Source organism: Sebastes umbrosus, chromosome 17 (genome assembly GCF_015220745.1).
Source record: "Sebastes umbrosus isolate fSebUmb1 chromosome 17, fSebUmb1.pri, whole genome shotgun sequence".
NCBI lineage: Eukaryota > Metazoa > Chordata > Actinopteri > Perciformes > Sebastidae > Sebastes > Sebastes umbrosus.
The window spans coordinates 22,529,036-22,551,327 of NC_051285.1; the positions used below are offsets into that span (position 1 = coordinate 22,529,036).

The 22,292-nt window shown below is 40.9% G+C and overlaps 1 protein-coding gene across 2 annotated transcripts; it reads right to left on the bottom strand.

Annotated features, from left to right (window-relative positions):
* Positions 1–6,196: 6,196 nt before the first annotated feature.
* Positions 6,197–21,812, bottom strand: ammecr1 (AMMECR nuclear protein 1). Of its 2 annotated transcripts, XM_037748136.1 has the most exons (6): positions 20,115–21,748; positions 14,439–14,549; positions 12,418–12,532; positions 12,042–12,132; positions 11,834–11,930; positions 6,197–11,239 (listed from the first exon to the last, which is right to left on the bottom strand). In XM_037748136.1, the coding sequence occupies exons 1-6, from the start codon at positions 20,621–20,623 to the stop codon at positions 11,125–11,127; spliced, it is 1,038 nt and encodes a 345-aa protein (XP_037604064.1). In that variant the 5' UTR covers positions 20,624–21,748; the 3' UTR covers positions 6,197–11,124. The 2 variants fall into 2 exon arrangements, with proteins under 2 accessions (XP_037604064.1, XP_037604065.1); XM_037748137.1 differs by lacking the exon at positions 14,439–14,549 and having other exon boundaries at positions 20,115–21,812.
* Positions 21,813–22,292: the final 480 nt, after the last annotated feature.

Sequence of the window (22,292 nt, forward strand, 5' to 3'; positions counted from 1 at the left end):
GGTGCTATTTGTGCAAGGATCTGGCTTGCTTCACGATAGCCTAGTGCCTGCATGCTGTATTTTGTTATTCTATTCATTGTTGATTGTCACTGAAACACTTTATACCCATTTCCTTTAGTCTATTTTATTTGGGGAAACTTTAAAGGAGGGTAAAAGGAAAAATTAAAACAATATTTCAGTTTCCTTAATTGTTTGTTATTGTAGAGGCATTTGTTCATCATTATTATTATTATTAAGGAGGCATTTTATTTTATATTATGTGGATGGGAACTTGTTTTCAGTCTTCTGCCTGATCAGCTAAAGTCTGGGGGAATCAGTACCTGCACATGCTTTAGGGCGGGACTACCTTGTGATTGACAGGTCCACAGCGTTATCCAGTCTGGGAGTTGTCCGTGTTTTCGTCTTGGAACTTTAACTATTTCACAGTGTGTTTTCAGTTCATGAAAGTTAATTAAAACCTTTTTGGTTGCCTGAAAATGTCTTATTCAGCATTTGGTTGTTCTTAGCTCCACCCTCTCCTGTCACTTCTGGTTGCAAAAAAATAACATGGTGACGTTCAAAACGGCTTCAAAACAGCAGTCCGCAAACCAATGTGTGAAGTCATGGTGACTACATCCACTTCTTATACACAGTCTATGCATTAAGCACCTTTAAAACACTTATCTAAGACTATTTTTGTACAGATTAAACAAACAAGATATAACATATTAATAGTAGTGAGCTTTAGAGGTGCTGTAGGTGGATTTTGTTACATTTGGATGTTTGGACATTTGGATGTTTAGCTCCCCCTTTACTTACCTGGTCAGGTGGTATGTTCCAGTTAGGTGAGGCTGAGAAGATAAAATCCCATTTAATGGAGTAAGAGGAGGGGGAAGGTGTTGGCAGCTTGCTGTGAGGCTGCAGCTTTCTTCTGTTTGGTGTTCTTTTGATTCAGTTTAAATGTAGTTAATCGAATTTCCAAGATGTCGTTTATGCCCTTGGTTCCAGTAAACTTTTTGTTAATAAATGCCATTTTTTGCACTACTCCTGCTTTATCAAACCTCCCTTCAACATCCCTTTTTAAAGTTTTCCATTGCCAAACCACCTCATCTGCCCTTTATATGGGGGTGGCGGCGCGACACTCCTCATCTAACTCTGGGCAAGAAAGTTGATTAGTTTACTTCTCAAAATGTGCCAACTATTCCTTAAATAATACATCCTGAAGCCAAGTTGCTGCCTGACTCATAAAAAGTACGAGCTTTTGTAATGTATGGTTGGGCACACTGTCCTCTGCGGGGCCAGACAGGGTGAAGAGCTTTAAGTGCAGCGTATCGACTCGAGTGAGCTGCAGAGAGTTTTTCACCGGCCCGTAGCACCTCGTAATTACACACAGTCGAGAGAGAGAGGAGGTCGATCTAAAAACCACCACGGTGGCTGCAGAGAGGCCTCAAGGTGAAGGAGGATTAAGAGGAGAAATATGTTCAGATATGCTGCTCTTTTTTTTCCAAGTGCTTGTTTTAGATGCAGAAATGTACAGCACTGGGCATAAAATGAACTTGGCAAAGTTCCATTGTTATTTGAGGGTATGAAAGGCAACTTTCTTCACTTAATTGGTGTTCGGCATGACATACACTTCAGGTAACAGCAGGTGATGTGAAATGATAACCTTTTGTAACACAAATGGCAAGACAATATAAATTGCCTGGTGAAATAAAGTGAATTAAATGGACTGATGGAGTTGACTGCTTTTACAACAGCAGTTTTAGGTCCATTCACTCATCATCGGTGTCGTTTAATCCGACAGATGGACGCCCGGCGGCTGACTCAGGAGAGAAAATAAAGTGCTGGTTGGACTTGATCTCAGGCCAGCACTGAGTTCATGAGTGGTTTCATACTGAACCATTCAACTATCTCAGTGTAAGCACTTAGCCCTGTATATCATGTAACCAGCAGCAATGTATTTTCAGACTGCTCCTGACTTGATACTGAGCGCTTTCGGTGGAGGAACTGGCAGAGAGGCAGGCCAAGCATGAGGCGATCCTTCTCCTTATTACAGTCACAGTTCAAAGCGGCCATAGCTGTTGTTGGGTAGTAAAAATGGCAATGGTCCAATCAACACTTTTAAAAATCTTAAAGCCAACGTAATTTAAAGGTGCTAAATGCAAGATTGGGAGCATTTCTATTGCCTCCGTACGGCTCTCAACATGGCGACAGCTTAGCCAGCGGCTCGTAGGTAACGCTGCTAACAGCACTGACAGTGGAAACAAAGGCAACACTGCTGACAGAGCTAACAGTGTTAACCTGAGGGGAAACCGGAGGATGGGTGCTACGCTTCTGCAACGGCGTCGTCGGACGACACAGCGTTATCTGCTGTAACCACCGTACGAGAGTAGGCATAGCCGGTCTGGCTATGTCAACAAAGCACGGAGAAGCTCTGATAACAACACATGTAGATATCTTTACAGCAAATAGTTGTTTGCTGCTATATTAATACTTTGGATATAGAGCACCTTTAAAATAAATTATAAAATGTATGCAGATGATGCACCCACAATATGGATTAACACACTAGATTCCAAATGTAATTTACAACAGAATCAACTACTGCAAAATGCTTACAAAACGTACAGATAATCCATTCCTCAAAAAAACTATATTAATCTGACATGGGGCCCACACCTTTTTGAATGAAAATACTAAGCTTTCGTTTCACGCCTATTCGGGGAAATGATAGTTTCAAAGCAGGGAGGCGTGCTCTGGGATTCAAACATTGGATGGATAAAGGACTAAGTAAAATAAAAGATTTGTATAATGAAGGTGCTCTAATGTCGTTCCAACAATTAGTAGATAAATATGACCTTCCAAGGAAACACTTTTTAAGTATTTACAAATTAGGAGCTTCATACATTCCCAAATTAAAACTACTACAGAGCCCTTACTGTCTACCATAGAACAACTCACGGTAAATCATTTACATGGCAGGGGACAGTTGTCCAGGTTTTATGATATACTATTAGCAGTTTCTAAAGAAAACTCCCTTTTCTATCTATCTGCATGGAAAAATGATCTACAGCTAGACATTGCTATAGAGGACTGGGAGGAGATATGCCTTCTGGCCCAAACCCAAACTATAAATACCAGGAGCAAACTGTTACAGTATAAATGGCTGCTCAGGACACCTGTTAAATTACACCACTTTAACCCCAGTATTCCTGACAGTTGTGTTAAATGCAATGAATAAATTGGTACCTTGTTTCATTGTATGTGGGAGTGTAGGGAGCTCCAGATGTTGTGGAAAGAAGTTCTTGAGCTGATTTTTAAATTGATAGAAAGTGTTGTTCCCGTTGAAGCTAAAATATGTTTGTTACATATATACCCTGTAAGGAAACGTTAACTGATTAATTTCTGTTTGCTACAAGCCAAACGAGTAATAGCTTTAAAATGGAATGATATTCTGAGACCTTACTCTAGTCAATGGATTAAAGAGATGTCTTCTAGTCTGGCATTAGAAAAACTGATTTTCATAGTAAGAGGTAAAGTTTTATGAACGGCCTGACTGTAAATCCCTGTGATCAGATAGGAATTGGTGCTACTACCGTCTCTCCAAGGTAGCTTGTGATTTGTATCATAGCTGGAGCAGGATGGTTGTGAATAAAAATAGATTTTATTTTATTTTATTCCTTTAAAAAACATTTTTTTTATTTTTTTTTACTTGTGAATATTCGTTTTATTTTTTATTTTTTTTATTTGTTTTGTGTATGTATGTTTTTCCTGTATCTATACTGGCTTATTTTATGTCAATATTATGTTTGTTAAGTTTCTTTGTACCGAGAATGTTGTTATTGGGGACGTTTGTGAATGTTTGTTCTGTTGTTTCAAAATTAACAAAAAAATAAAGTATTGAAATAAAAACTGGCTTGTACCCATTTAAACGGTTCCTACTATAAATCTCCAGCAGTGGTCTATTCAGTACTGCAACAATAAATATAAAAATTTGCATTTGTTATGACGACATTGTCATTTCCACATGTATTTTAGAACCACACATAGCATTAAAAACAAGACGAAGAGTCCACAGCCACGTAGACAGAGCTGCGCTTTGAGCTAAATGTTAATGTCAGCTTGCTAATATGCTCACAAATACCATAACAGGTTTAGCAGGTAATGTTTTCCATCTTAGTTTAGCTTGTTAGCAATATCCTAATTATCACTAAACACAAAGTGCAGCCGAGGCTGATGGAAATGTCATTCGTTTTATAGGTATTTGATCATAAACCAAAGCAGTGGCGGACTCAGGCTGTCTGAGGGGCAGGGGCGAAACAAATAAAAAAGGGCACCAGCACGCAGAACGTTCTCTAGCATGTAGGGCAGCCTATGGCACTGCATCATGTCTTTTACATTTTAAGGCCAACCTAGAGGGCACTTCATCACTTTTTTTTTCTACTGGAGGGGTACCCTATAGAGGGCACTTCATCACGTTTTCTCTACTGGAGGGGTACCCTATAGAGGGCACTTCATCACGTTTTCTCTACTGGAGGGGTACCCTATAGAGGGCACTTCATCACGTTTTCTCTACTGGAGGGGTACCCTATAGAGGGCACTTCATCACATTTTCTCTACTGGAGGGGTACCCTATAGAGGGCACTTCATCACGTTTTCTCTACTGGAGGGTTACCCTATAGAGGGCACTTCATCACATTTTTTCTACTGGAGGGGTACCCTATAGAGGGCACTTCATCACGTTTTCTCTACTGGAGGGGTACCCTAGGGCACTTTATCACAAGTTCTTCACTGGAAAGGCACCCTAGAGGGCACTTTATCACATTTTCTCCACTGGAAGGTTACCCTAGAGGGCACTTTATCACGTTTTCTCTACTGGAGGGGTACCCTATAGAGGGCACTTCATCACATTTTCTCTACTGGAGGGGTACCCTATAGAGGGCACTTCATCACGTTTTCTCTACTGGAGGGTTACCCTATAGAGGGCACTTCATCACATTTTTTCTACTGGAGGGGTACCCTATAGAGGGCACTTCATCACGTTTTCTCTACTGGAGGGGTACCCTAGGGCACTTTATCACAAGTTCTTCACTGGAAAGGCACCCTAGAGGGCACTTTATCACATTTTCTCCACTGGAAGGTTACCCTAGAGGGCACTTTATCACATTTTCTCCTCTGGAAGGTTACCCTAGAGGGCACTTCATCACATTTTCTCCACAGGAGGGGCACCTTATCACATTTTCTCTACTGAAAGGGGACCCTAGAGGGCACCTTATCATGTTTTGTCTACCTAAGGACATCCAAGAGGACAACTTCGCTGCAGTTTGTTTGGACATGGGGGGCACCAAGGGGGGGCGGTCATATCACATGATCTTCATCAGCAGATGCCAAGTTGTCATGAAAGGGCAAAAGAAATGTTCTATTGCGGCTGTCACATGAAGTTACTGTCTCAGTAACCTAGAGCTCCCTTGTTTATGTATGCCCTGGGTTTGTGAAAGGATGTTTTATAGCTGGTTTTTGGGCCCTCAATGGCATCTTTATCAGTTAGTGGAGCCAGAAAATCCTCATTTAGCCCAGAGCCCTGCATACTCTACTGCTAGACCAAACCTCATAAGAGTGTGTGACAGTTGAAGTCATTTCACAGAATTGTAGAAAAGGCACTGGTACATCAATGCACACTATCAGACAGTGCCAGCAGGACTGGGACAACTTCATTCAAATTAAAGGGTCGGTTCAAAGGTTTTCTCGGTTGGTATCTAGACATGCAGACGGTTTGTTGTCTATCCAACCCAATACTGTAGTTGAACATGAAACATACAGCCAGGATAATCCACAGAATTCATGGTGGACAGTTTTCATAGGGACATTTTCTTTAGTAGAAAATATTTCCGATGAAAACAGTAAATTTGGCATTCAAAACTAAAGGCCAGAACACACACCGGGGTCAAACCTTTCTACCAATCCAATCAAGCATTATCCTGTCGTTTAAGGCCATCCAGCATCCAACTGCACTGTGATCACTTAGAGTAAACTGATCAGCATGGATCAAGCTGAACAAGGCTACAAAATGTTGACACCAAATATGAGCATTAATACAGGAAGTGTGAACTGTAACTGACCAAATGGCATAATCCTAGACCATCTCTAATCAATACAAAAACACTGTAGTTATCTGTGGATGTGTGTGTGCTGAAAGAAAATAGAACGACACATGTTCTCGTTTCAGTTGATTTTGTATTTTTTATTGAATAAATGATTTTAAAAGGTAATAACAATGTTTAAAACTACATTATCTTCACAGCCATTGCTTACATACTCAGATAACCCATCTATATATATTCTTTCAGCCCTCCCCACACTTTTTTTTTTTTTTTGCTAATTTCTTTTTTGTGTGTTTATTTTGTGTTTTTTTCTTTTGGAGTCATACTATCATAATAAATGCCCATTTCAAGTCTTGTCACACTAACAGCAATTCAATAGGAAAGGAGGAAGGGTCTAGCTCTACAGGGGATGGATTTTGAAGTTCCCAGTTCATATTATTCCATCAACATTTTTCAAGTTACTAAAGAAAAAAAAAATAGAAAGGAAACGAAAAAAAAAAATTGGTATGAGGAGTTACACCAGGCAACCCTCCCAGCCCATCAGGCCACTGCAACAGAAAAAAGTCAGTTTGTACAGCAACACGTCTTCGAAGTCAGTGTCTCAAAAATTCAGAACATAGAAAACCACTAAAATAATTTTGAAACTAGATCCAAAATATTCTTTTGAAAAGAATTTATTTTGATGTACAAAAACAGTCATTTTCTTTTTTTTTTTATTTGCTTTTTAATTGTTTTTTTTTAAATAAAAGCTTCAAACACAAGTTTATTGTAGTTCTTATTTCATTTGTCATTATCATTATTATTATTGATTCATTTATTCTTTTTTTTCTCTTATTTTTATTCATCTATCAGTGCGATTGTATACCAGTGCAGCTACTGGGTCCAGAGTAACGAAAACAGGCTTTTTCATCTTTAATGGCATAAAAAATAAGAAAAAAATCCATCTTTTATACAAAGTATAACTGCTGGTCTTTAGGGAAAAAAAACATTTATAAACCCATAAAGCTAGGAGGCACACCATGGGATTTTCATTTTTGTAAATTATAGCAATAATACTAATACTACTACTAATCATAATAATAATAATAATAATAATAATAATAATAAACAAAACAAGTAACAACAATTTGCAACCATTTTTTTAACCATCGCTGATGCCATGTGCGGCTTCAGAGATAGACTCAATGAAAATTCATTGACAAAATTGAGTTGCGTAATAAGTCAAGACAGTTGAGAAATCGCACAAAAAAAAAAAGAAAAAAAAAAAAAGACAAAGAACATTTTGTCAATTGCAGGGGTGTCTTTTGGAAGGACAGGAAGCCAGGCCTGAAGAGCAGCATTTGGGCATGGCCGCTGGCATCTTTGGTTCAGTCGAACATACGAAGGTAACACGAGCTTGAGCATTCCACGAAACATGAGAATGACCACACAAGGGAATGCTGAGGCTGAACTCTAACCCTGGTATGGAACCAAAAACTCAATCTGCTACAACAAACTACAAAACGTCGTCGTTCCATAATATCCCATGAGGTATCAATGCTTTAAACAGTTAAATCAGTACAGAGAGCAGGACTAGTTTCTGCGTTGTTCTACGTAAAACATTAGCTCTGCGTCCCATTAGAAGAGATGCTTACCTTCGACGTAGAGGCTGTGAACGCCTCAGCAACAGGACCTTTTCACTAGTCAACAAATCATGCCTTTTTTTTTCAGAGGTCAAACGATTCAGCAGCTAAAGGAAAAACGGAGGATGTGCTCGGAAAAAAGCAGCATCCGATCTTCCAGGAGAGGCAACGGTTCACTATTACTGCCACTATCTCTACCGAACGACACACATCACACCTTGACAAACTAGGCCATGAGGTTGGGCCACAGTGTAGGGGGTAATCGAGGGGGGGAGGGGAAGGGGGGAGGCTACGTGTGACTTCTTGTCCTTTCAAACCTGCAGTGGGTGTTGACTTGCACTGGTAGGAAATAAAAATAACACCTGTTGAACAGATCTGCATATATCAAGGATAGTAAAGCTAACACATGTAGGATTTTCTCTTTATATATCAATTGTAATAACGGCCATTAACAGTACATTCCATAGCCCCTATGACGGGTTTGCTGCGGGGACTTTTCCTTCTTCATGTGTAAGAATATCAGTCTGGTTTTCCCATAGGGAATTGATCCCAAAGTCGCCCACGTTGGTTTACAGATGCCCGGGGGGGGGCTACTGTTTTGTATCGGCGACGACCACACCCTTCAAAATGTGCCGTCATTTCACAGCAACACGCTAAAAGAGAAAATCCTACATGCGGCATCTTTAAGTTATGATATGATCAATGAGTCCGCATGACCAGTCACGAGCTGTGACCACCCCAATATGAGGTCCGATAGCACCATATTTGTCTTTTAAATCTCTTAATGGTTAATAAGAGTGTCTAAGCCATAGATCAAGCATATCATGGATAAAACCATAGGTCTCATACTCATATGTACATGCAACTAAATACATTGCATGTGTATACAAAGACATATATGTAAAAGAGCATGGTCAATTTGGTTTTGCAGCAGAAGAATTCAGGTTGTGCTGTATTAAATGGACCGGGAAACGGACGCCTGACTGTTCCTCTTTCCATGTAGTGTGTTCGGCATGAAAGCGTACATTTTTTAACGTGAAAACGGTTTTCCCGTGGGTTTAACACCACCACAGTGCCTGACATTATTTTCAAGAGAATGTGTTTATGTGAGGGGGAGGGGGCTTTCAAAAATGAAAGAATTGAGGACCAGCAGCTGGGTAAGATGTGAGCAAACAGGAGACTGCAGGCATACAGGAGCCCCCATATGTCTAAGAAAGCATTCAAAGTGAGGAAAACAACTACATCTGAGGCCCTTTTCCTGCACTGTGGTGTGAAGATGGAGCAAAACCACGGGACAAAGAGGAACAGTCAGAGCGTCATCTACCGCTCCATCATGTACTAAATCATTCATTTAAGGCAACACAACTTAAATCTGGGTCATTTCGGGTTACTGTGGATGGAGTGCCAAAAGCCCTTGACATTTTTGCATAAAGAAAAAAAAATAAACTGTCAGTTAGTAAAGGCTGTTACGAAGAAAAGATGTCAAGTAACAAGAACCTCTCAAAAATTCCAGTTAGCAAAAACTAAAACTCAAAGCGAGCGGCTCACATGATGACCCGCGACGGTTCAAAACATTCTGGAAAAGTAAATCCAACTAGCCTAGTGTGTGTGTGGACTCACAACAAGTCATATCTGGATGGGAAATGGCTTCTTAAGTCCTTACAAAGCCCCGGCTTTTTATTTGTAGACCTTAACTGCGAGCCGCCGGGCCCCACGCAGAGATTCTGCTCCGACTAATTCAACTGTGTTTGCTGTAACCCACTGCCAAACAGCTGACAAAACAGGCCACAGATCTCAGCTTTTTCCTGTGCCGTGTGGACACACACAGATCAACGGGATCTCACTGAACAGCAGAGTGTTAGGAGGTGGTGGTGGTGCGGTTTCAAACAACTAAATCAACTAGCTGCATTGCTGCAAAACTGCTTCAAAAGAGCACAATGACATGCACTTCTCACAATGACACATTAATTAGATCGCTCCCTTTTGTGCGTCAAGTGGTGCGTCTTCATTCAAAAATGACAATTTTTTTTTAATACATCATACTTTGTGAACGAGTGACAAATGGTTAGCTATAATCTGAAGAGGCAAGACAAAGTTTCCACGACGACGCGGGCAATACACAAGACAAAAATGACTGAAAGCGCCGTATTCAGTGGCGCAGCCCCGCCTGAGGCCGGCTGGTGTAAGTTTGCATCCGGAGGTTATGAAGTTAAGTGGTACCGAATGCAAACGCTTCAAGCCAAACAACGGATTACTCTTACAAAGTGTGGAATAAAAAGAGAATATGGCTTTATAGCATGTCCCTGTCAAGCGACTCCCTGCCAGTAAACTCACAAACCAACAGACAATTTAATTGAAAGCATTGTTCATGCATATTTTTTTTTTTTCCTCTAGGGATCTAAGTTGCGCCTGCTCCCCCCTCTCCAATGCGGGGAAATCAGACCAACTTGTAGCCCGTTTTACATAGATAATTAACAAATCCCCTGCGCAGACGTGATTATCCTCAGTCAAAAATGGCTTCCTCCACAATTACCTTAAGTTTCATAAACAATAAGAGAGGGAACTTGGCTGAAAGCTCTAGCCAAACAAAACTTGAGTACAGGTTCCACCACAAAACACTACAAATACTCAAGGGGCGGTTTCCAAAAAAATATCTGTGGGAAATCTTTAGGTCAAATCCAATTTACTCTACTGGTTTTTCATCTTGTGGCAGACCAATATCTATATCCACACACGGAAATACACACACGATCGTGAGCTCAAACGATACACACTACTAGCAAAGGGCATCACAATCCTACTATCTATACTTTGGAGTATACAGATCCCAATATATAGTTCCGACTACAACACTACAAGAGTTTACAAGGCTCAACAGTCAATCTGTTTTTAGGTTTTTTTTGAGAGGAGTCAGAATAGAGACGACACAGCCTTTGAGAACTGCAGTTGCCTTGCTACATGGTATACATGTTTGGATAGTAAGATCAAGAAAAAAAGTTTTTTTTTTTTTAAATGTAAAATCGTAGCAAAGCCTAAATAATATAAGCGCGAGACTAATCCACCGTAAAAGACTTCCTTCCATCCACAGAATCAAAAACCTGATTAGGTTTGCTGAAAAAAATCTTTGTTTAATTTTCCAAAAATATTAATGGATAGGGGGGGAGGTTATAGATATTGGTATACATATGCTGCAAAAACTTAACCACAGGCAAAGAAAAAAGGAAATGTGGATTTCTTGCCATAATCGAATGATGCTTCGTTGCCACCCGTTGCCATGTCAACGTCTGGGAGACGGCCAGCATGGCAACGGAAACTATCATCATAAAATGGTACAGTAGTAGAAATAGCTAGACCAGGAGGGGGCGGGCTCTCCTGGGAAAAGGTCCGCGGAGAGGTCCAATGATTGGTCATGCGGCTCGCTGTCAGGAATAATGGTTGTAGGGTGGTAGAGGGTGCCCAATGCCGTTCTGGTAGTGATGGTGCTGGCGGTGGGCGATGTACTCTGCATAACCCATTGTCATCTTCTCGCTACGGTACCTAGGGGTGAGACAAGATGTGTTGGTAACGGCCGACTAACCGTAATGTCATGTTAGGAAGGCTATGATCAGCTACAGTCTGCACCGAAACACAGGACCTACTGTGACCCTGTTTATTAATACGGATGATTCAATACTGGATTTAGAACGTAACAAATATTTCTATTAGAGCTGTCAAAGTTAGCGCGATAATAGCGCGTTAACGCAAATTTCTTTTAAAACGCCACTAAATTCTTTAGCATTAACGCAACATCTTAAAAATCCGACAGGCTGCTGTCGGGCCCGGCCGTTATTCGATCTTTCGGAGATTGTACTGGGCATCAGGAGCACAGGAGGACATGATTTTTTTCACAGATTATCTGTCTCATACATTAGTGTCAGGACATAGTGACAGATTTATAAAAAATAACTTCTCATCATATTTACTCAAAGTTACCAACTGTGGCTTTAATCGGTGACTTTGGTCCCATCGGGTATCAATTTAGGTCAATTTTGTCTTATGTTTGTGGACATGGATCTAAATGAATGTAAGTGGCAAACAAAGAGTACATCAGTGACGCATTATCATCATGTCTGTAGATAAGTGCAATCTTACCTGGTTAACTTAATGGTCTTCCTGAAGTCATTTGTGATGGGAGCTTTGTAACCTCCCTTTCGTAGTAAGGAATCTATGGTTTGAATGTGGTCCCAACCTTGATAAAAATAAGAGTTAAATCTCCTGAAAATCAACATCTGGCAAACATACATTGTCTTTCTAAATAAGCAGATGAGGCTGGATTGTTAGGGGCAAAGATAGATCTCACCTTGCTCCTTTGCAACCTCTGGTAGGTAGGTGGCGGTGCGCTTTGATCCTTTTTCATTGAAAAACTCTATCCTAATACCGTGAACACCCACCTGGAATTCAAGAAGGAAAACAGTGTATTTTTAACCCCATAAGTCGCTCTGTCCAACAGAGTCAAAGCTGTAAAAAGAAACATGCCTTAATCCAATATAGACAACTGTAATCTTTTTTGCATTTGTTCAAACAAATTACATAATGATTAGAATTTAATTTTAGGGGAAAAGAACAAATAACCTAAAAAAAATGTGGAGGAGCGTCGGTGTATTAATAGCAGAAAGAGTGAGCATTTAAGCACCGCACTTCTCAATGTATATGTTTTCGCAAACCGTGTCTCTTACCTCCCAGTCAAGGTAATCACCGACGTCTTCAAAGTTGGTGAGAAGAGACACTGAGCAGAAGAGGCGAGGCAGCTCATCCCTTGTCATAGGGGGGAAGCGGCTGTCTTTAAGGGCACTGCAGACAGAAAAGCACAAAGAAAATACCATTACAAGAAGGGATTCACAAACGAGTTATCACAGTCAAGTGGATGGTTTGATTACTGTGTCGAATCTGAAAATGCACCGCACTTTTTTTTAAATTGAGGGCTTATAAGTCATGAAGGATCAGCAATGCCTAAGCTCTAATATAGATGACCTATGGACAGACAGGGGCCAGCGTGGTCGCAGCATGGACTCTGATCGTGGCTGTTGTAATGTGTATATATCTGTACACAGTACCAGTAAGGAACTGTCAGCTGTGACTGCCCTCAGGTCAGAAATGCTGGTGAAGAATTTCCACACCAGGTATTTACAGAGGGCCGTGTTTACACTGAAACACTCACTCTCGCGCGCTCTCTCATTTGTTAGACATATTTTAGGGCTGTCAAAATGAATGTGATAATAATGTGTTAACGCAAATTTGTTTTAATGTCACCAAGTTCTTTAACGCATTAACGCGACTTGCGGTTTTAAGGTTGTAGCGAGCACGGTTTTAAATCTAGAGGGAAGATACTGACATCATATGCTGCTAGAAAACCTAAGGAATCCATTATGCATTATGCACCAACCACGTCATACTAGCTCGTCGCAAAGGAAGTTAAATAACGCTACGAATTTTAGCGAGGAAGAACTGGCATGGCCATATTCAAAGGGGGTCCCTTGACCTCTGACCTCAAGATATGTGAATGAAAATGGGTTCTATGGGTACCCACGAGTCAACCCCTTTACAGACATGCTCACTTTATGATAATCACATGCAGTTTGGGGGCAAATCATAGTCAAGTCATCACACTGACACACTGACAGCTGTTGTTGCCTGTTGGGCTGCAGTTTGCCATCTTATGATTTGAGCATATTTTTTAAACTAAATGCAGCACCTGTGAGGGTTTCTAGACAATATTTATCATTGTTTTGTGTTTATTAATTGATTTCCAATAATAAATATATACATACATTTGCATAAAGCAAACATATTTGCCCATTCCCTTGTTGATAAGAGTATTAAATACTTGACAAATCTCCCTTTAAGGTACATTTTGAACAGATAAAAAAATCTGTAATTAATTATGGACAATCATGCGATTAAATATTTTAATCGATTGACAGCCCTAGCATATATCAGCAACGTAAATATTGAATTCAGATTTCTAATTGAAACAGTTGTCCACCAAAGCCAAGTAGTGCCCAACCAGCGTTTAACCCACCAGTCAGATGATCCCTGTGCCACTGTGTTTGTCTGGACTTCCCAAATACTACTACTACACAAGGACTCTTTATTATCACAACTTAACATTTTTTGAATTAAAACAGATTTACAACAGTCCATACATTACAGTTATAGTTATCAATGCATTTGTGTCACTGCCTGTCCTTTAGATCTCATGGGTGCCAGGTCATCAAGACTAAATAATTTTAGCATCTTTCTACATCGACGCCAGAGTCAACAACAAATTGCGTTGTTGCGGTTTTGACTGACCGTTAGAAAAATGCTTATACATATACAGTAAACAGTATCCATTTGTCTTAATCAATAAATGTCAAAAGAAAGTGTTCATAAAAACCTACTTAAGGACATTAATAACTTTCTGAATAGTTTTTGAAGCCCCAGGACCTGGGATCAAAGTAGATACACGCTCCACACTGCGTTACAGCAAGCTACATGGATGAAACAGAACAAAAGTAAATACTATAAGAAACAGAAATTATGTTGTTTTTTTTGCACTCATGCACAGGCCAACTATGAGTTCTGGGGGTAATTTACTAATGTTGGTCTCCCATGTTAGGGGTGTTGATTGTAATAGGCTTGTTCACTTTAATCATGCTCCGTTGTATTCGGTCTACAGCTCTGAAACGTAGAAAAGTGACTTTGCGTTGTTTCTTACCTGGTTAGGGTGTACTCCCTGAGTCCTGAGTGCAGATTCATGGCAGAAAATGTACCTATACAACCCCTCAACCGCTTGTCTCTGCCTATTTTCCATGTGACAAACAGCGGGCTGAAAAACAAAAAAAAGGGACCGTGTTAAAGCAGTCGAACTTCAGTACAAAAGTTGGTCAACAGCACACAGAAGTTAATTCGGATGCCACAGCTGTTATTCACATTAGGTAAAATTGGCACAACTGTATTCCACCCCATGATGGATCAGCTTTCATCCAAGACTGCAGGCTTTTGTTCATAGCAGTGGGCCATCTGTCCACCCATGACTGGATAACCTACTCTTTTGTAAATAATAACTTTCTACCCTTCATGAGGTTACAGGGATTTTCCAACTTTTTTTATGTTGCTGCAACTGCTTTCGGTAAAAAAAAAAAAATATTAGCATGTAAAATCAGCCCTGTGAAATTGATAGAATTAATTAAGCACTTCGGAAAATTCTCAACATTGTTGGTAGGCACCACAGTGGATCAGAACCAAAATTGTGCATAACAGCATGGTTGCCACGAAGTATTATGTAGAGAAGAACACAAGCCATTTCTACACCAGACACCTTTCAGTTGGGTTTTCCAGTTATCCGTCTATACAAATCAATTTGAACCATTTTAACAGCCTACACTGGCTACATGACTTCTCCTGCCTCAATCAAGCTTCACTGCAACCAAAAAAGTTTCTTTTTATGCTTCGGTGTATTTTTCTTCCACAAACAGTGATCATGTATTGTGTTGTGAGCACTGTCAAGATGCTTCAGCTCCACTGTGACACTGACTGCTTCTGCCCGGGCTGCTCAACAGTGACTGGCAGATCTCATTTTGATCTTCACTGTGTAAAGTCGATCTGACTCGCAGCTCACTGATTTATTGTCACTTTGCCATCAAAGGGTTTTGTTCTCAGATGCCAAGTCACATAACTCCTTAATATGAGCACCAGTCCAATTTAAAAGAGCACCAATTCAATCAAAATTCAGCGTGACACTTTCATACTTTAGCAATATTACTTGTCACTTATTAATTATTTGGTAATAGACAATAGACTTTTACAAGTATTTTTTGTTATCTTTACTTTCCCACATTTTTTTCTTTTAAAATGGACCAGTATGGAGCCTCTGCATTTCCTGTAGTTGGGACTACTGATACAGCAACTTAGTGGTGTTTTTTTCCCGTTCTCTCCTTCTCGTTTTATTAATGAAGATAAAACTTTGTAAAGAGAAAGGAGAAAAGAAAAGAAAATGAGCTTAGTGTGTTTCCCCGGTGAAGATATTTTTCAAATACCTGAACCAATACCGGTACTTGACCAAGAAGTCCTATACTGTTAAAAAAAGGCTTTAAAATTCCAATTTCACAAAAAGAAACATACATGAGACATTTTCTCTTTGAACAAATCTTAAATTTTATTTTTAGCTTCTTCACAAAAGAGACAACTGTTTTACAAAATTAAAACCAAAATTTCAAATTCTCAATTAAGTATTAGTAATTAAAAACAAAAATGTAAATTACAAAGGAACAAAAATTACAGCTGCAGGCAGTCCATATGTGCAAATAGTGTAATGAAAAACTAAATGGTGTCTAATGGTCATCGCTGTAGACTCTTACAGAAGTTTCACCCAGCAGTTCCTCAGAAAACCGTTGCATGGGAACGGTCCTGTGGTGTCTTTCTACCTGTCCTGGATCATTTCCCCCGTCTCTGCCAGGGAGGAAAAGCTGGTGTCTTCTGGGGGAAGAGGGGGTCGACGGGTGCAAAGGTTGAAGTAGAAAAGACAAAATTGCAAGTGTTCACCATTTGGTAGCACAATGAATAAGATAACATGTATTAACCAGACAGCATGCTTGCTAGGTAGTTATTACTTTCGAATTATAATCTTAAATTTATCTAATTCTATAATTCTATCTTAATTTAAAAGTTTGTTTAGCTTACAAAATTAAAGTAGCTTACGATATATGTTAGCAAACATAACTTCAATCAATATTACCCCACAAATAACTACATTTGCCTTATCAAGTTGTACAACCAACCAAGTCAACCAAAGTAAGCTAGCTAAATTGGCTTACTAGTTATGTTAACGTACCTGCAGCAGCGCTCGCTGGCTAGCGCGGTCCATCGGTCTTCTTGCAGTCAAAATGACGCAAAATGCTTTCGAATGTATGCCGTGTTGGCGGTCCTTGAACCTGCTACCTTGGCGCATTCATTCAGTCCCAGCTCTCAGCATGTGACCGTCCATTTGGAGGAGAAGTCTTGCTGTTTTTACTTAATACCAACAACATGTAAGCTAGACAGCCAGTCTAGACAGCAAACTGCCTCAAGGCGATTCCCAATTGCGATGGGTTTACCATTATGAATTAAAAATAAAGGGCACATTTGCAAGAAGAATGGGCTCCTACTTCTTAATTTTAGTACCACGGTCTTCTAAAATTGTTCACTGGCCAACTGTACAGAGCACTGTGTCAAATGTTGTAGTTGTTCTGAGCATTTCAATAATTCAATCTGACAATGCCCCCAAGTGAAGGACATGTCGAGGACACCACAGACCATAATTACGAGTTTCTCAAACCTGTGGGAGTTTCCACGTTGGTGGGAATTAGCCTACTACATTCCTAGTCATGTTTGGCTGGTTGGATTTAGACCTTGGTTCCATATGGTGATGGTTAGGTGCAATCCCAATGTTCAGCCTGTAAGACTGACAGACTTGAGCTCAATTCAAATGTGATTTTTTCCTCTAAGGGAGGTTGGGAAGTTTAAATAGTGCACGCTCAGGTTATGATCAAAATAAGCTATTACAGCTTTACAGTAAGCTATTATTGTATTATTCACAATGACAGCAGAAAACATTAAATTTTATTAAACTATATCCATTCCTAATTAGGCATTTTAAGTCCTGACACCCACTTGCAACGTCAGTTGATGTTTATGAAGGTTTAATGCTAAGCGTGGACATTGGGACTGGGCCTTAAAGTAAGGGTCTTGAAAGTGATTTATAAATGAACACATCGACACTTGGGAGAATACTCTTAAGGCCTCTGCACACCAAGTCCATATATTTTCCGTCCGAAAATGTCGCACGTTTAAAAAGAAATACGACCTCACGTTGTGTCAATCACATTTACACACTGACTCTGAAAGTTTCGCCCGTCATTAAAGTTTTCGGAACGGGTTCGATTTTTTCAGGTTTTTTTCCGCATCCGTCAGAGTTGATCGACCACTCAGAGCCACCAAATACATTTTACTATTCCTGATGATGGATTTAAAAAAATCATACAAAAAATATGGACTTTGTGTGCAAAGGCTTTTAGAAAGGACTGGGGAAATATTCTGTGGTGGCCCGCATATTTGAGTGTAGACTTCTGTATACATTTATAAAGGCAAACATGCACCACGCCTTTGGCGTTAGCTAGACTAACACAGTGAGCTACATCCATTCTGTGTCTGGGGCAATTCATTGTTCAGTGTTTGCCACACCACTGTCAGATTTGAATACATCTCATATTTAAATGTGTCAAGCCTGTTTGCCTGGAATTTGCTGAGGTGATCTTGAGATAAACACTAGATAAGAGATGTTAGTGTGCTAGTTTTTGAGAACACACTTCTATAATTGAGGATACACTTGTATAATTGAAGGCTCCAATGTGATGTATTGTTATTCAAAAGGTCAACATGCCACTAGCAGCATTTCAACAGACTCATCATTCAATACAGTCTCAACTATTATGCAAAAAAATGTGTGAATGTGTCGAGTATGAGAAGAAGGTGAATTTATACATATACAGTTTTGTATGAGGGATTGTTTCCCGTAATAGATAATGATCACCTGCAAAAACCCCTGACAACAGTTGGAACTGTTTACATAAAAACACACCTTTCACAACCCATCACAAGCATGAAATGTATGCAACACTGTTTTTAATGTCTGCATGGTGAAGTGAAAGAGTGCCTTTCACTTTAAGTTGTCACATGACAGTAGAGAGACACACTGAAAAACATAATACAGCAATTCCTTTGACTACTTTTGATCATTTTTGATACATTTAAACGTGGTCCTTGTCAATGAGTCACTCCAAATTGTCTTCTTCCATTTCAGGTAATTTTCCCAGAATAGTAAAATGTATTTGCAATTGCAAACAATCTCTCAAGAGCTCCAAAATGTAGGTGAAAGTAAGTCTCATGCTATGACTTTACATGGCTCGTCTAAGGTGGGGTCAACATGTTCCAATGGAGGGCGCAGGAGTGCAGGAAACACTAATTCTCTCCCATAACATTTTATTGTGAATTTGGTTATAACACAAAACAGATCGTGTTCAGTGAATGCTTCAAATGATCAAACACTGTATTTGTGTGTTTGCTATATTTATTCAACGCTGTCAAGACTGTTTTTTTAGTTAAATGTGGGCATAATGGATGTTTAGGACTGCTTAGTACTCAGCAAGAAGCACATTTTCTTTGTTGGTTGGTGCTAAACTCGGTTAACGTTGGTGTCACTTAATTTGACAGTATACAAACAAAACCTGCCTGTAAAACGAGCTATTAATATGATTAGTGTTGTCTAACCCGGGATACCAGATAAGACTTTTAAAAACTATTAAATTAATTACCACAAGCTCATTTTCATGCTTTGTTGCTAAGCTAATGTAGCTTGTAGCTAACAAAGCTAAGCCTAGTATGTGCTAATCCAGAGTTCATTGAGGGCAACAGAAAAGATTAACAATGTTAACTTTTAATGTTTTGTATTTAAAGTGCTATATCATAACTAGCAACACCTTCTACTGTTAAACCGAAAACAAATATGATGTTATCTTTACTCATTCAACCCTTTTTATTTTAGCTTAAGTGCTAGTGGCTAACGTTAGCTACTATTAGCTAGTGGCTAACGTTAGCTCATATTAGCTAGTGGCTAACGTTAGCTCATGTTAGCTAGTGGCTAACGTTAGCTCATATTAGCTAGTGGCTAACGTTAGCTCATGTTAGCTAGTGGCTAACGTTAGCTCATATTAGCTAGTGGCTAACGTTAGCTCATATTAGCTAGTGGGGCTAACGTTAGCTTATATTAGATAGTAGCGAACGTTAGCTCATATTAGCTAGTGGCTAACGTTAGCTGATATGAGCTAGTGGCTAACGTTAGCTGATATGAGCTAGTGGCTAACGTTAGCTGATATGAGCTAGTGGCTAACGTTAGCTAATGTTAGCCAGTGGCAAACAGGCTTAACGTTAGCTAACATTAGCCTGTGTTATTCAAGTTGGACAAACAGGACCGCAAAATGTGTTTTTCGCCGAGTAGCGACTGGAAATGTAAAAGTACATCAGAGTACATCATTCAGTGACAGATACCACAGCATGATAACATCATATGAGATCATTCATTGTGACAGTAATGTGAGGTTTAGTGCAGCTGCGGGCTAGTGCCGACAGTCTACTGGACAAGGCCCCAAATTCCAACTTGAGCTGTGATCGAGAGCTTTTTCACCTTAAATTCATTATAAGAAAAATGTTGTTTCGATGTGACAGTTGTGCCCTTTAACACTGGGACATAAACAAGAAGCAAACCCATCAAAGTGAGAGAGATTTTGTAGAGAGAATAGCAGCAAATGAGCTTTGACATGCAGCAAAAACAACAAAAGAGAGCCATTAAAATACTCACTAGGGATCGTTTGTAAACCTGGGTGTTCTCGGAGGTTGGTATCCGTACAGATGGCAATAAAGCACGTCAAAACAGAAGCAGCACATCTCCGCTGAGACGACCATTTTTCTGCCTCCTCCACCACCACTTCCCGAGCCAGGTCCTCCCGAGCTGAGATTCGGGGAGAGGCCGGATGAGGTGTAACCGGCCGGGGCTGGAGACAGAGCGTTAGTGCCGCCGCCGCCGCCGCCGCTGCTACCACTACTACTGCTGCTGCTGCCGCTAACGTTACCCCCGGGTCCCCCCAGGCCGTTGGCTCTGCTCACGTTCGCCGCCGCTGCTGCAACGGTCGCGGAGGAGCCAATCCCCAACTCCGAGCCACAATGTCCGGTTCCTGCCACCCCGCTTCCCGCCCCCACCCCGCCGGGACCCCCCGACCCGGGCGATCCCGACAGTTTCTGCTTCTTCACCCCGCAGCACCCGGCCGCCATCTTGGAACAATCTGCACCGACACACCGCTTCCGACCCATAACCGTCACCGCGGGAAGGGTGGGGGGGAACGCCGACCAGACGTAGAAATCCCACTGCGCTGGTGATACGTGTGACGGACAACACTCCACTTTCACTCTGTCGTGGTTTTTTTTTTTTTTTTGTCGGACGACGAAATAACCGATGTGGTGAGAAGAAGACTGCAATGTCACCCTAGCAGCGTTGCCTTTAAAAATGCGGGACTTCGCTACGCAAAATCCATAGCTGGATAAGCGCTTTTTCCTGGAGTAGTCAGCCAGTCCAGCTTTTGGACCACGGTGTTCCCAGTGGATCACCGATAACGTCAATAATCACCCCCTTTCTCCTTAACACGACACCATCCGAGGCGAGCTCAGCCACACACACACAAGTTCAGGGAGTGCACAGTCCGAACAGGCCGCAGATGACAGTAGCCAGGCGGTCCAGATGTGAAGCCGACAGCCAGTGCGCTGTAGCCCAGCAGCCGCACACCTCTCCAAGTGGAAGCCGGGAGCTTGAGTACGCAGCAGGACCCATATAAGCTTCAGCACAAATTGCGCACAATGTCTTGGTAGCTTCTCATTGCACCAGCTCTGTTTACTCACGAACTTCTAATTGCACAACAGGCCCAGTATGTAGGAATCCCAGACGCTGGGAGGATAACGCAGAGTAAAATGGCCATCTGACAATGCGGGGTTATATGATGGCACAATGCAACGCGTCAGAGCCGAGCAAGTCATTTTAGCCCACAGTTTGCACCTGCATGATGCCTAGCTGTTCTTGGACCTGGTTGTTGTTGTAAAAAAAAAAAAAAAAAAGAAAATCTCAATAACAGCCCCGCGTCAAGATGCAGAACTGAAAGTTTTCAGTGTTTGGAGGTTGTCATCCGTTTATGGGGATACACATAGAAGATCATTCTAGTCCGTGAGCCGTGAGAAATCCTCCGGGTTTGGCAAACCCTCCGCTCCGCACCCCGTCTACTCAGCTGCTACCATTCAGTGCTGTTCGGGTAAAAGCCCAGTGATCAGTCTGTGGGCACACACAGGCATCGGTGGCGTCGGCACGCCGGAAGCGGATTCAGGAACGCGTTGCGCCCAGCTTTGCTGCACATTCTGCGTAGCTTCTTCTTCTTCTTCTTCTTCTTCTTCTTCTTCTGGGGGTATCACATTTGCAATTCAGAAGAGAAATGTGCGGTGAACGTGGAAGCATGCGCGCTCCCGACGTTCACACGCATGCATGGAAAAGTAACGGTATCCCCCAACCTATAAAAGGCATAGAGACCAGAGTGTTTTTTTTCCTCTTATGCATGAATGCTGTAAAGGGAAATGATTTGCCAGTTTTTACTGGGGTGGTTTATCATTTTTCTTTATGTGTGTGTCTCTATGGGTTAAGATAAAGGTTCTAATTTATTTTTACCTGATAAAGTAATTTGTCATTTTGGTTTTATTCTGAATGGCTTACATGAAATCTTGTACATACGTTCAGGGCAGCTGGTAGAAATTGTTCCCCACAGCTTATCTGGCAACCATAAACAGTTTTTGAATATTAATAGGCTACTGTAATCCTATCACAAATGTGTCCTGTCCAGTTCTGGTCCCCCTGAATCATTCACCACCCCCCATTACACCCACCACCTCTAGTCAGGAATAAATGTATCAGTAAAGAGAGCCTTGACCATTATAGTCTAAATGT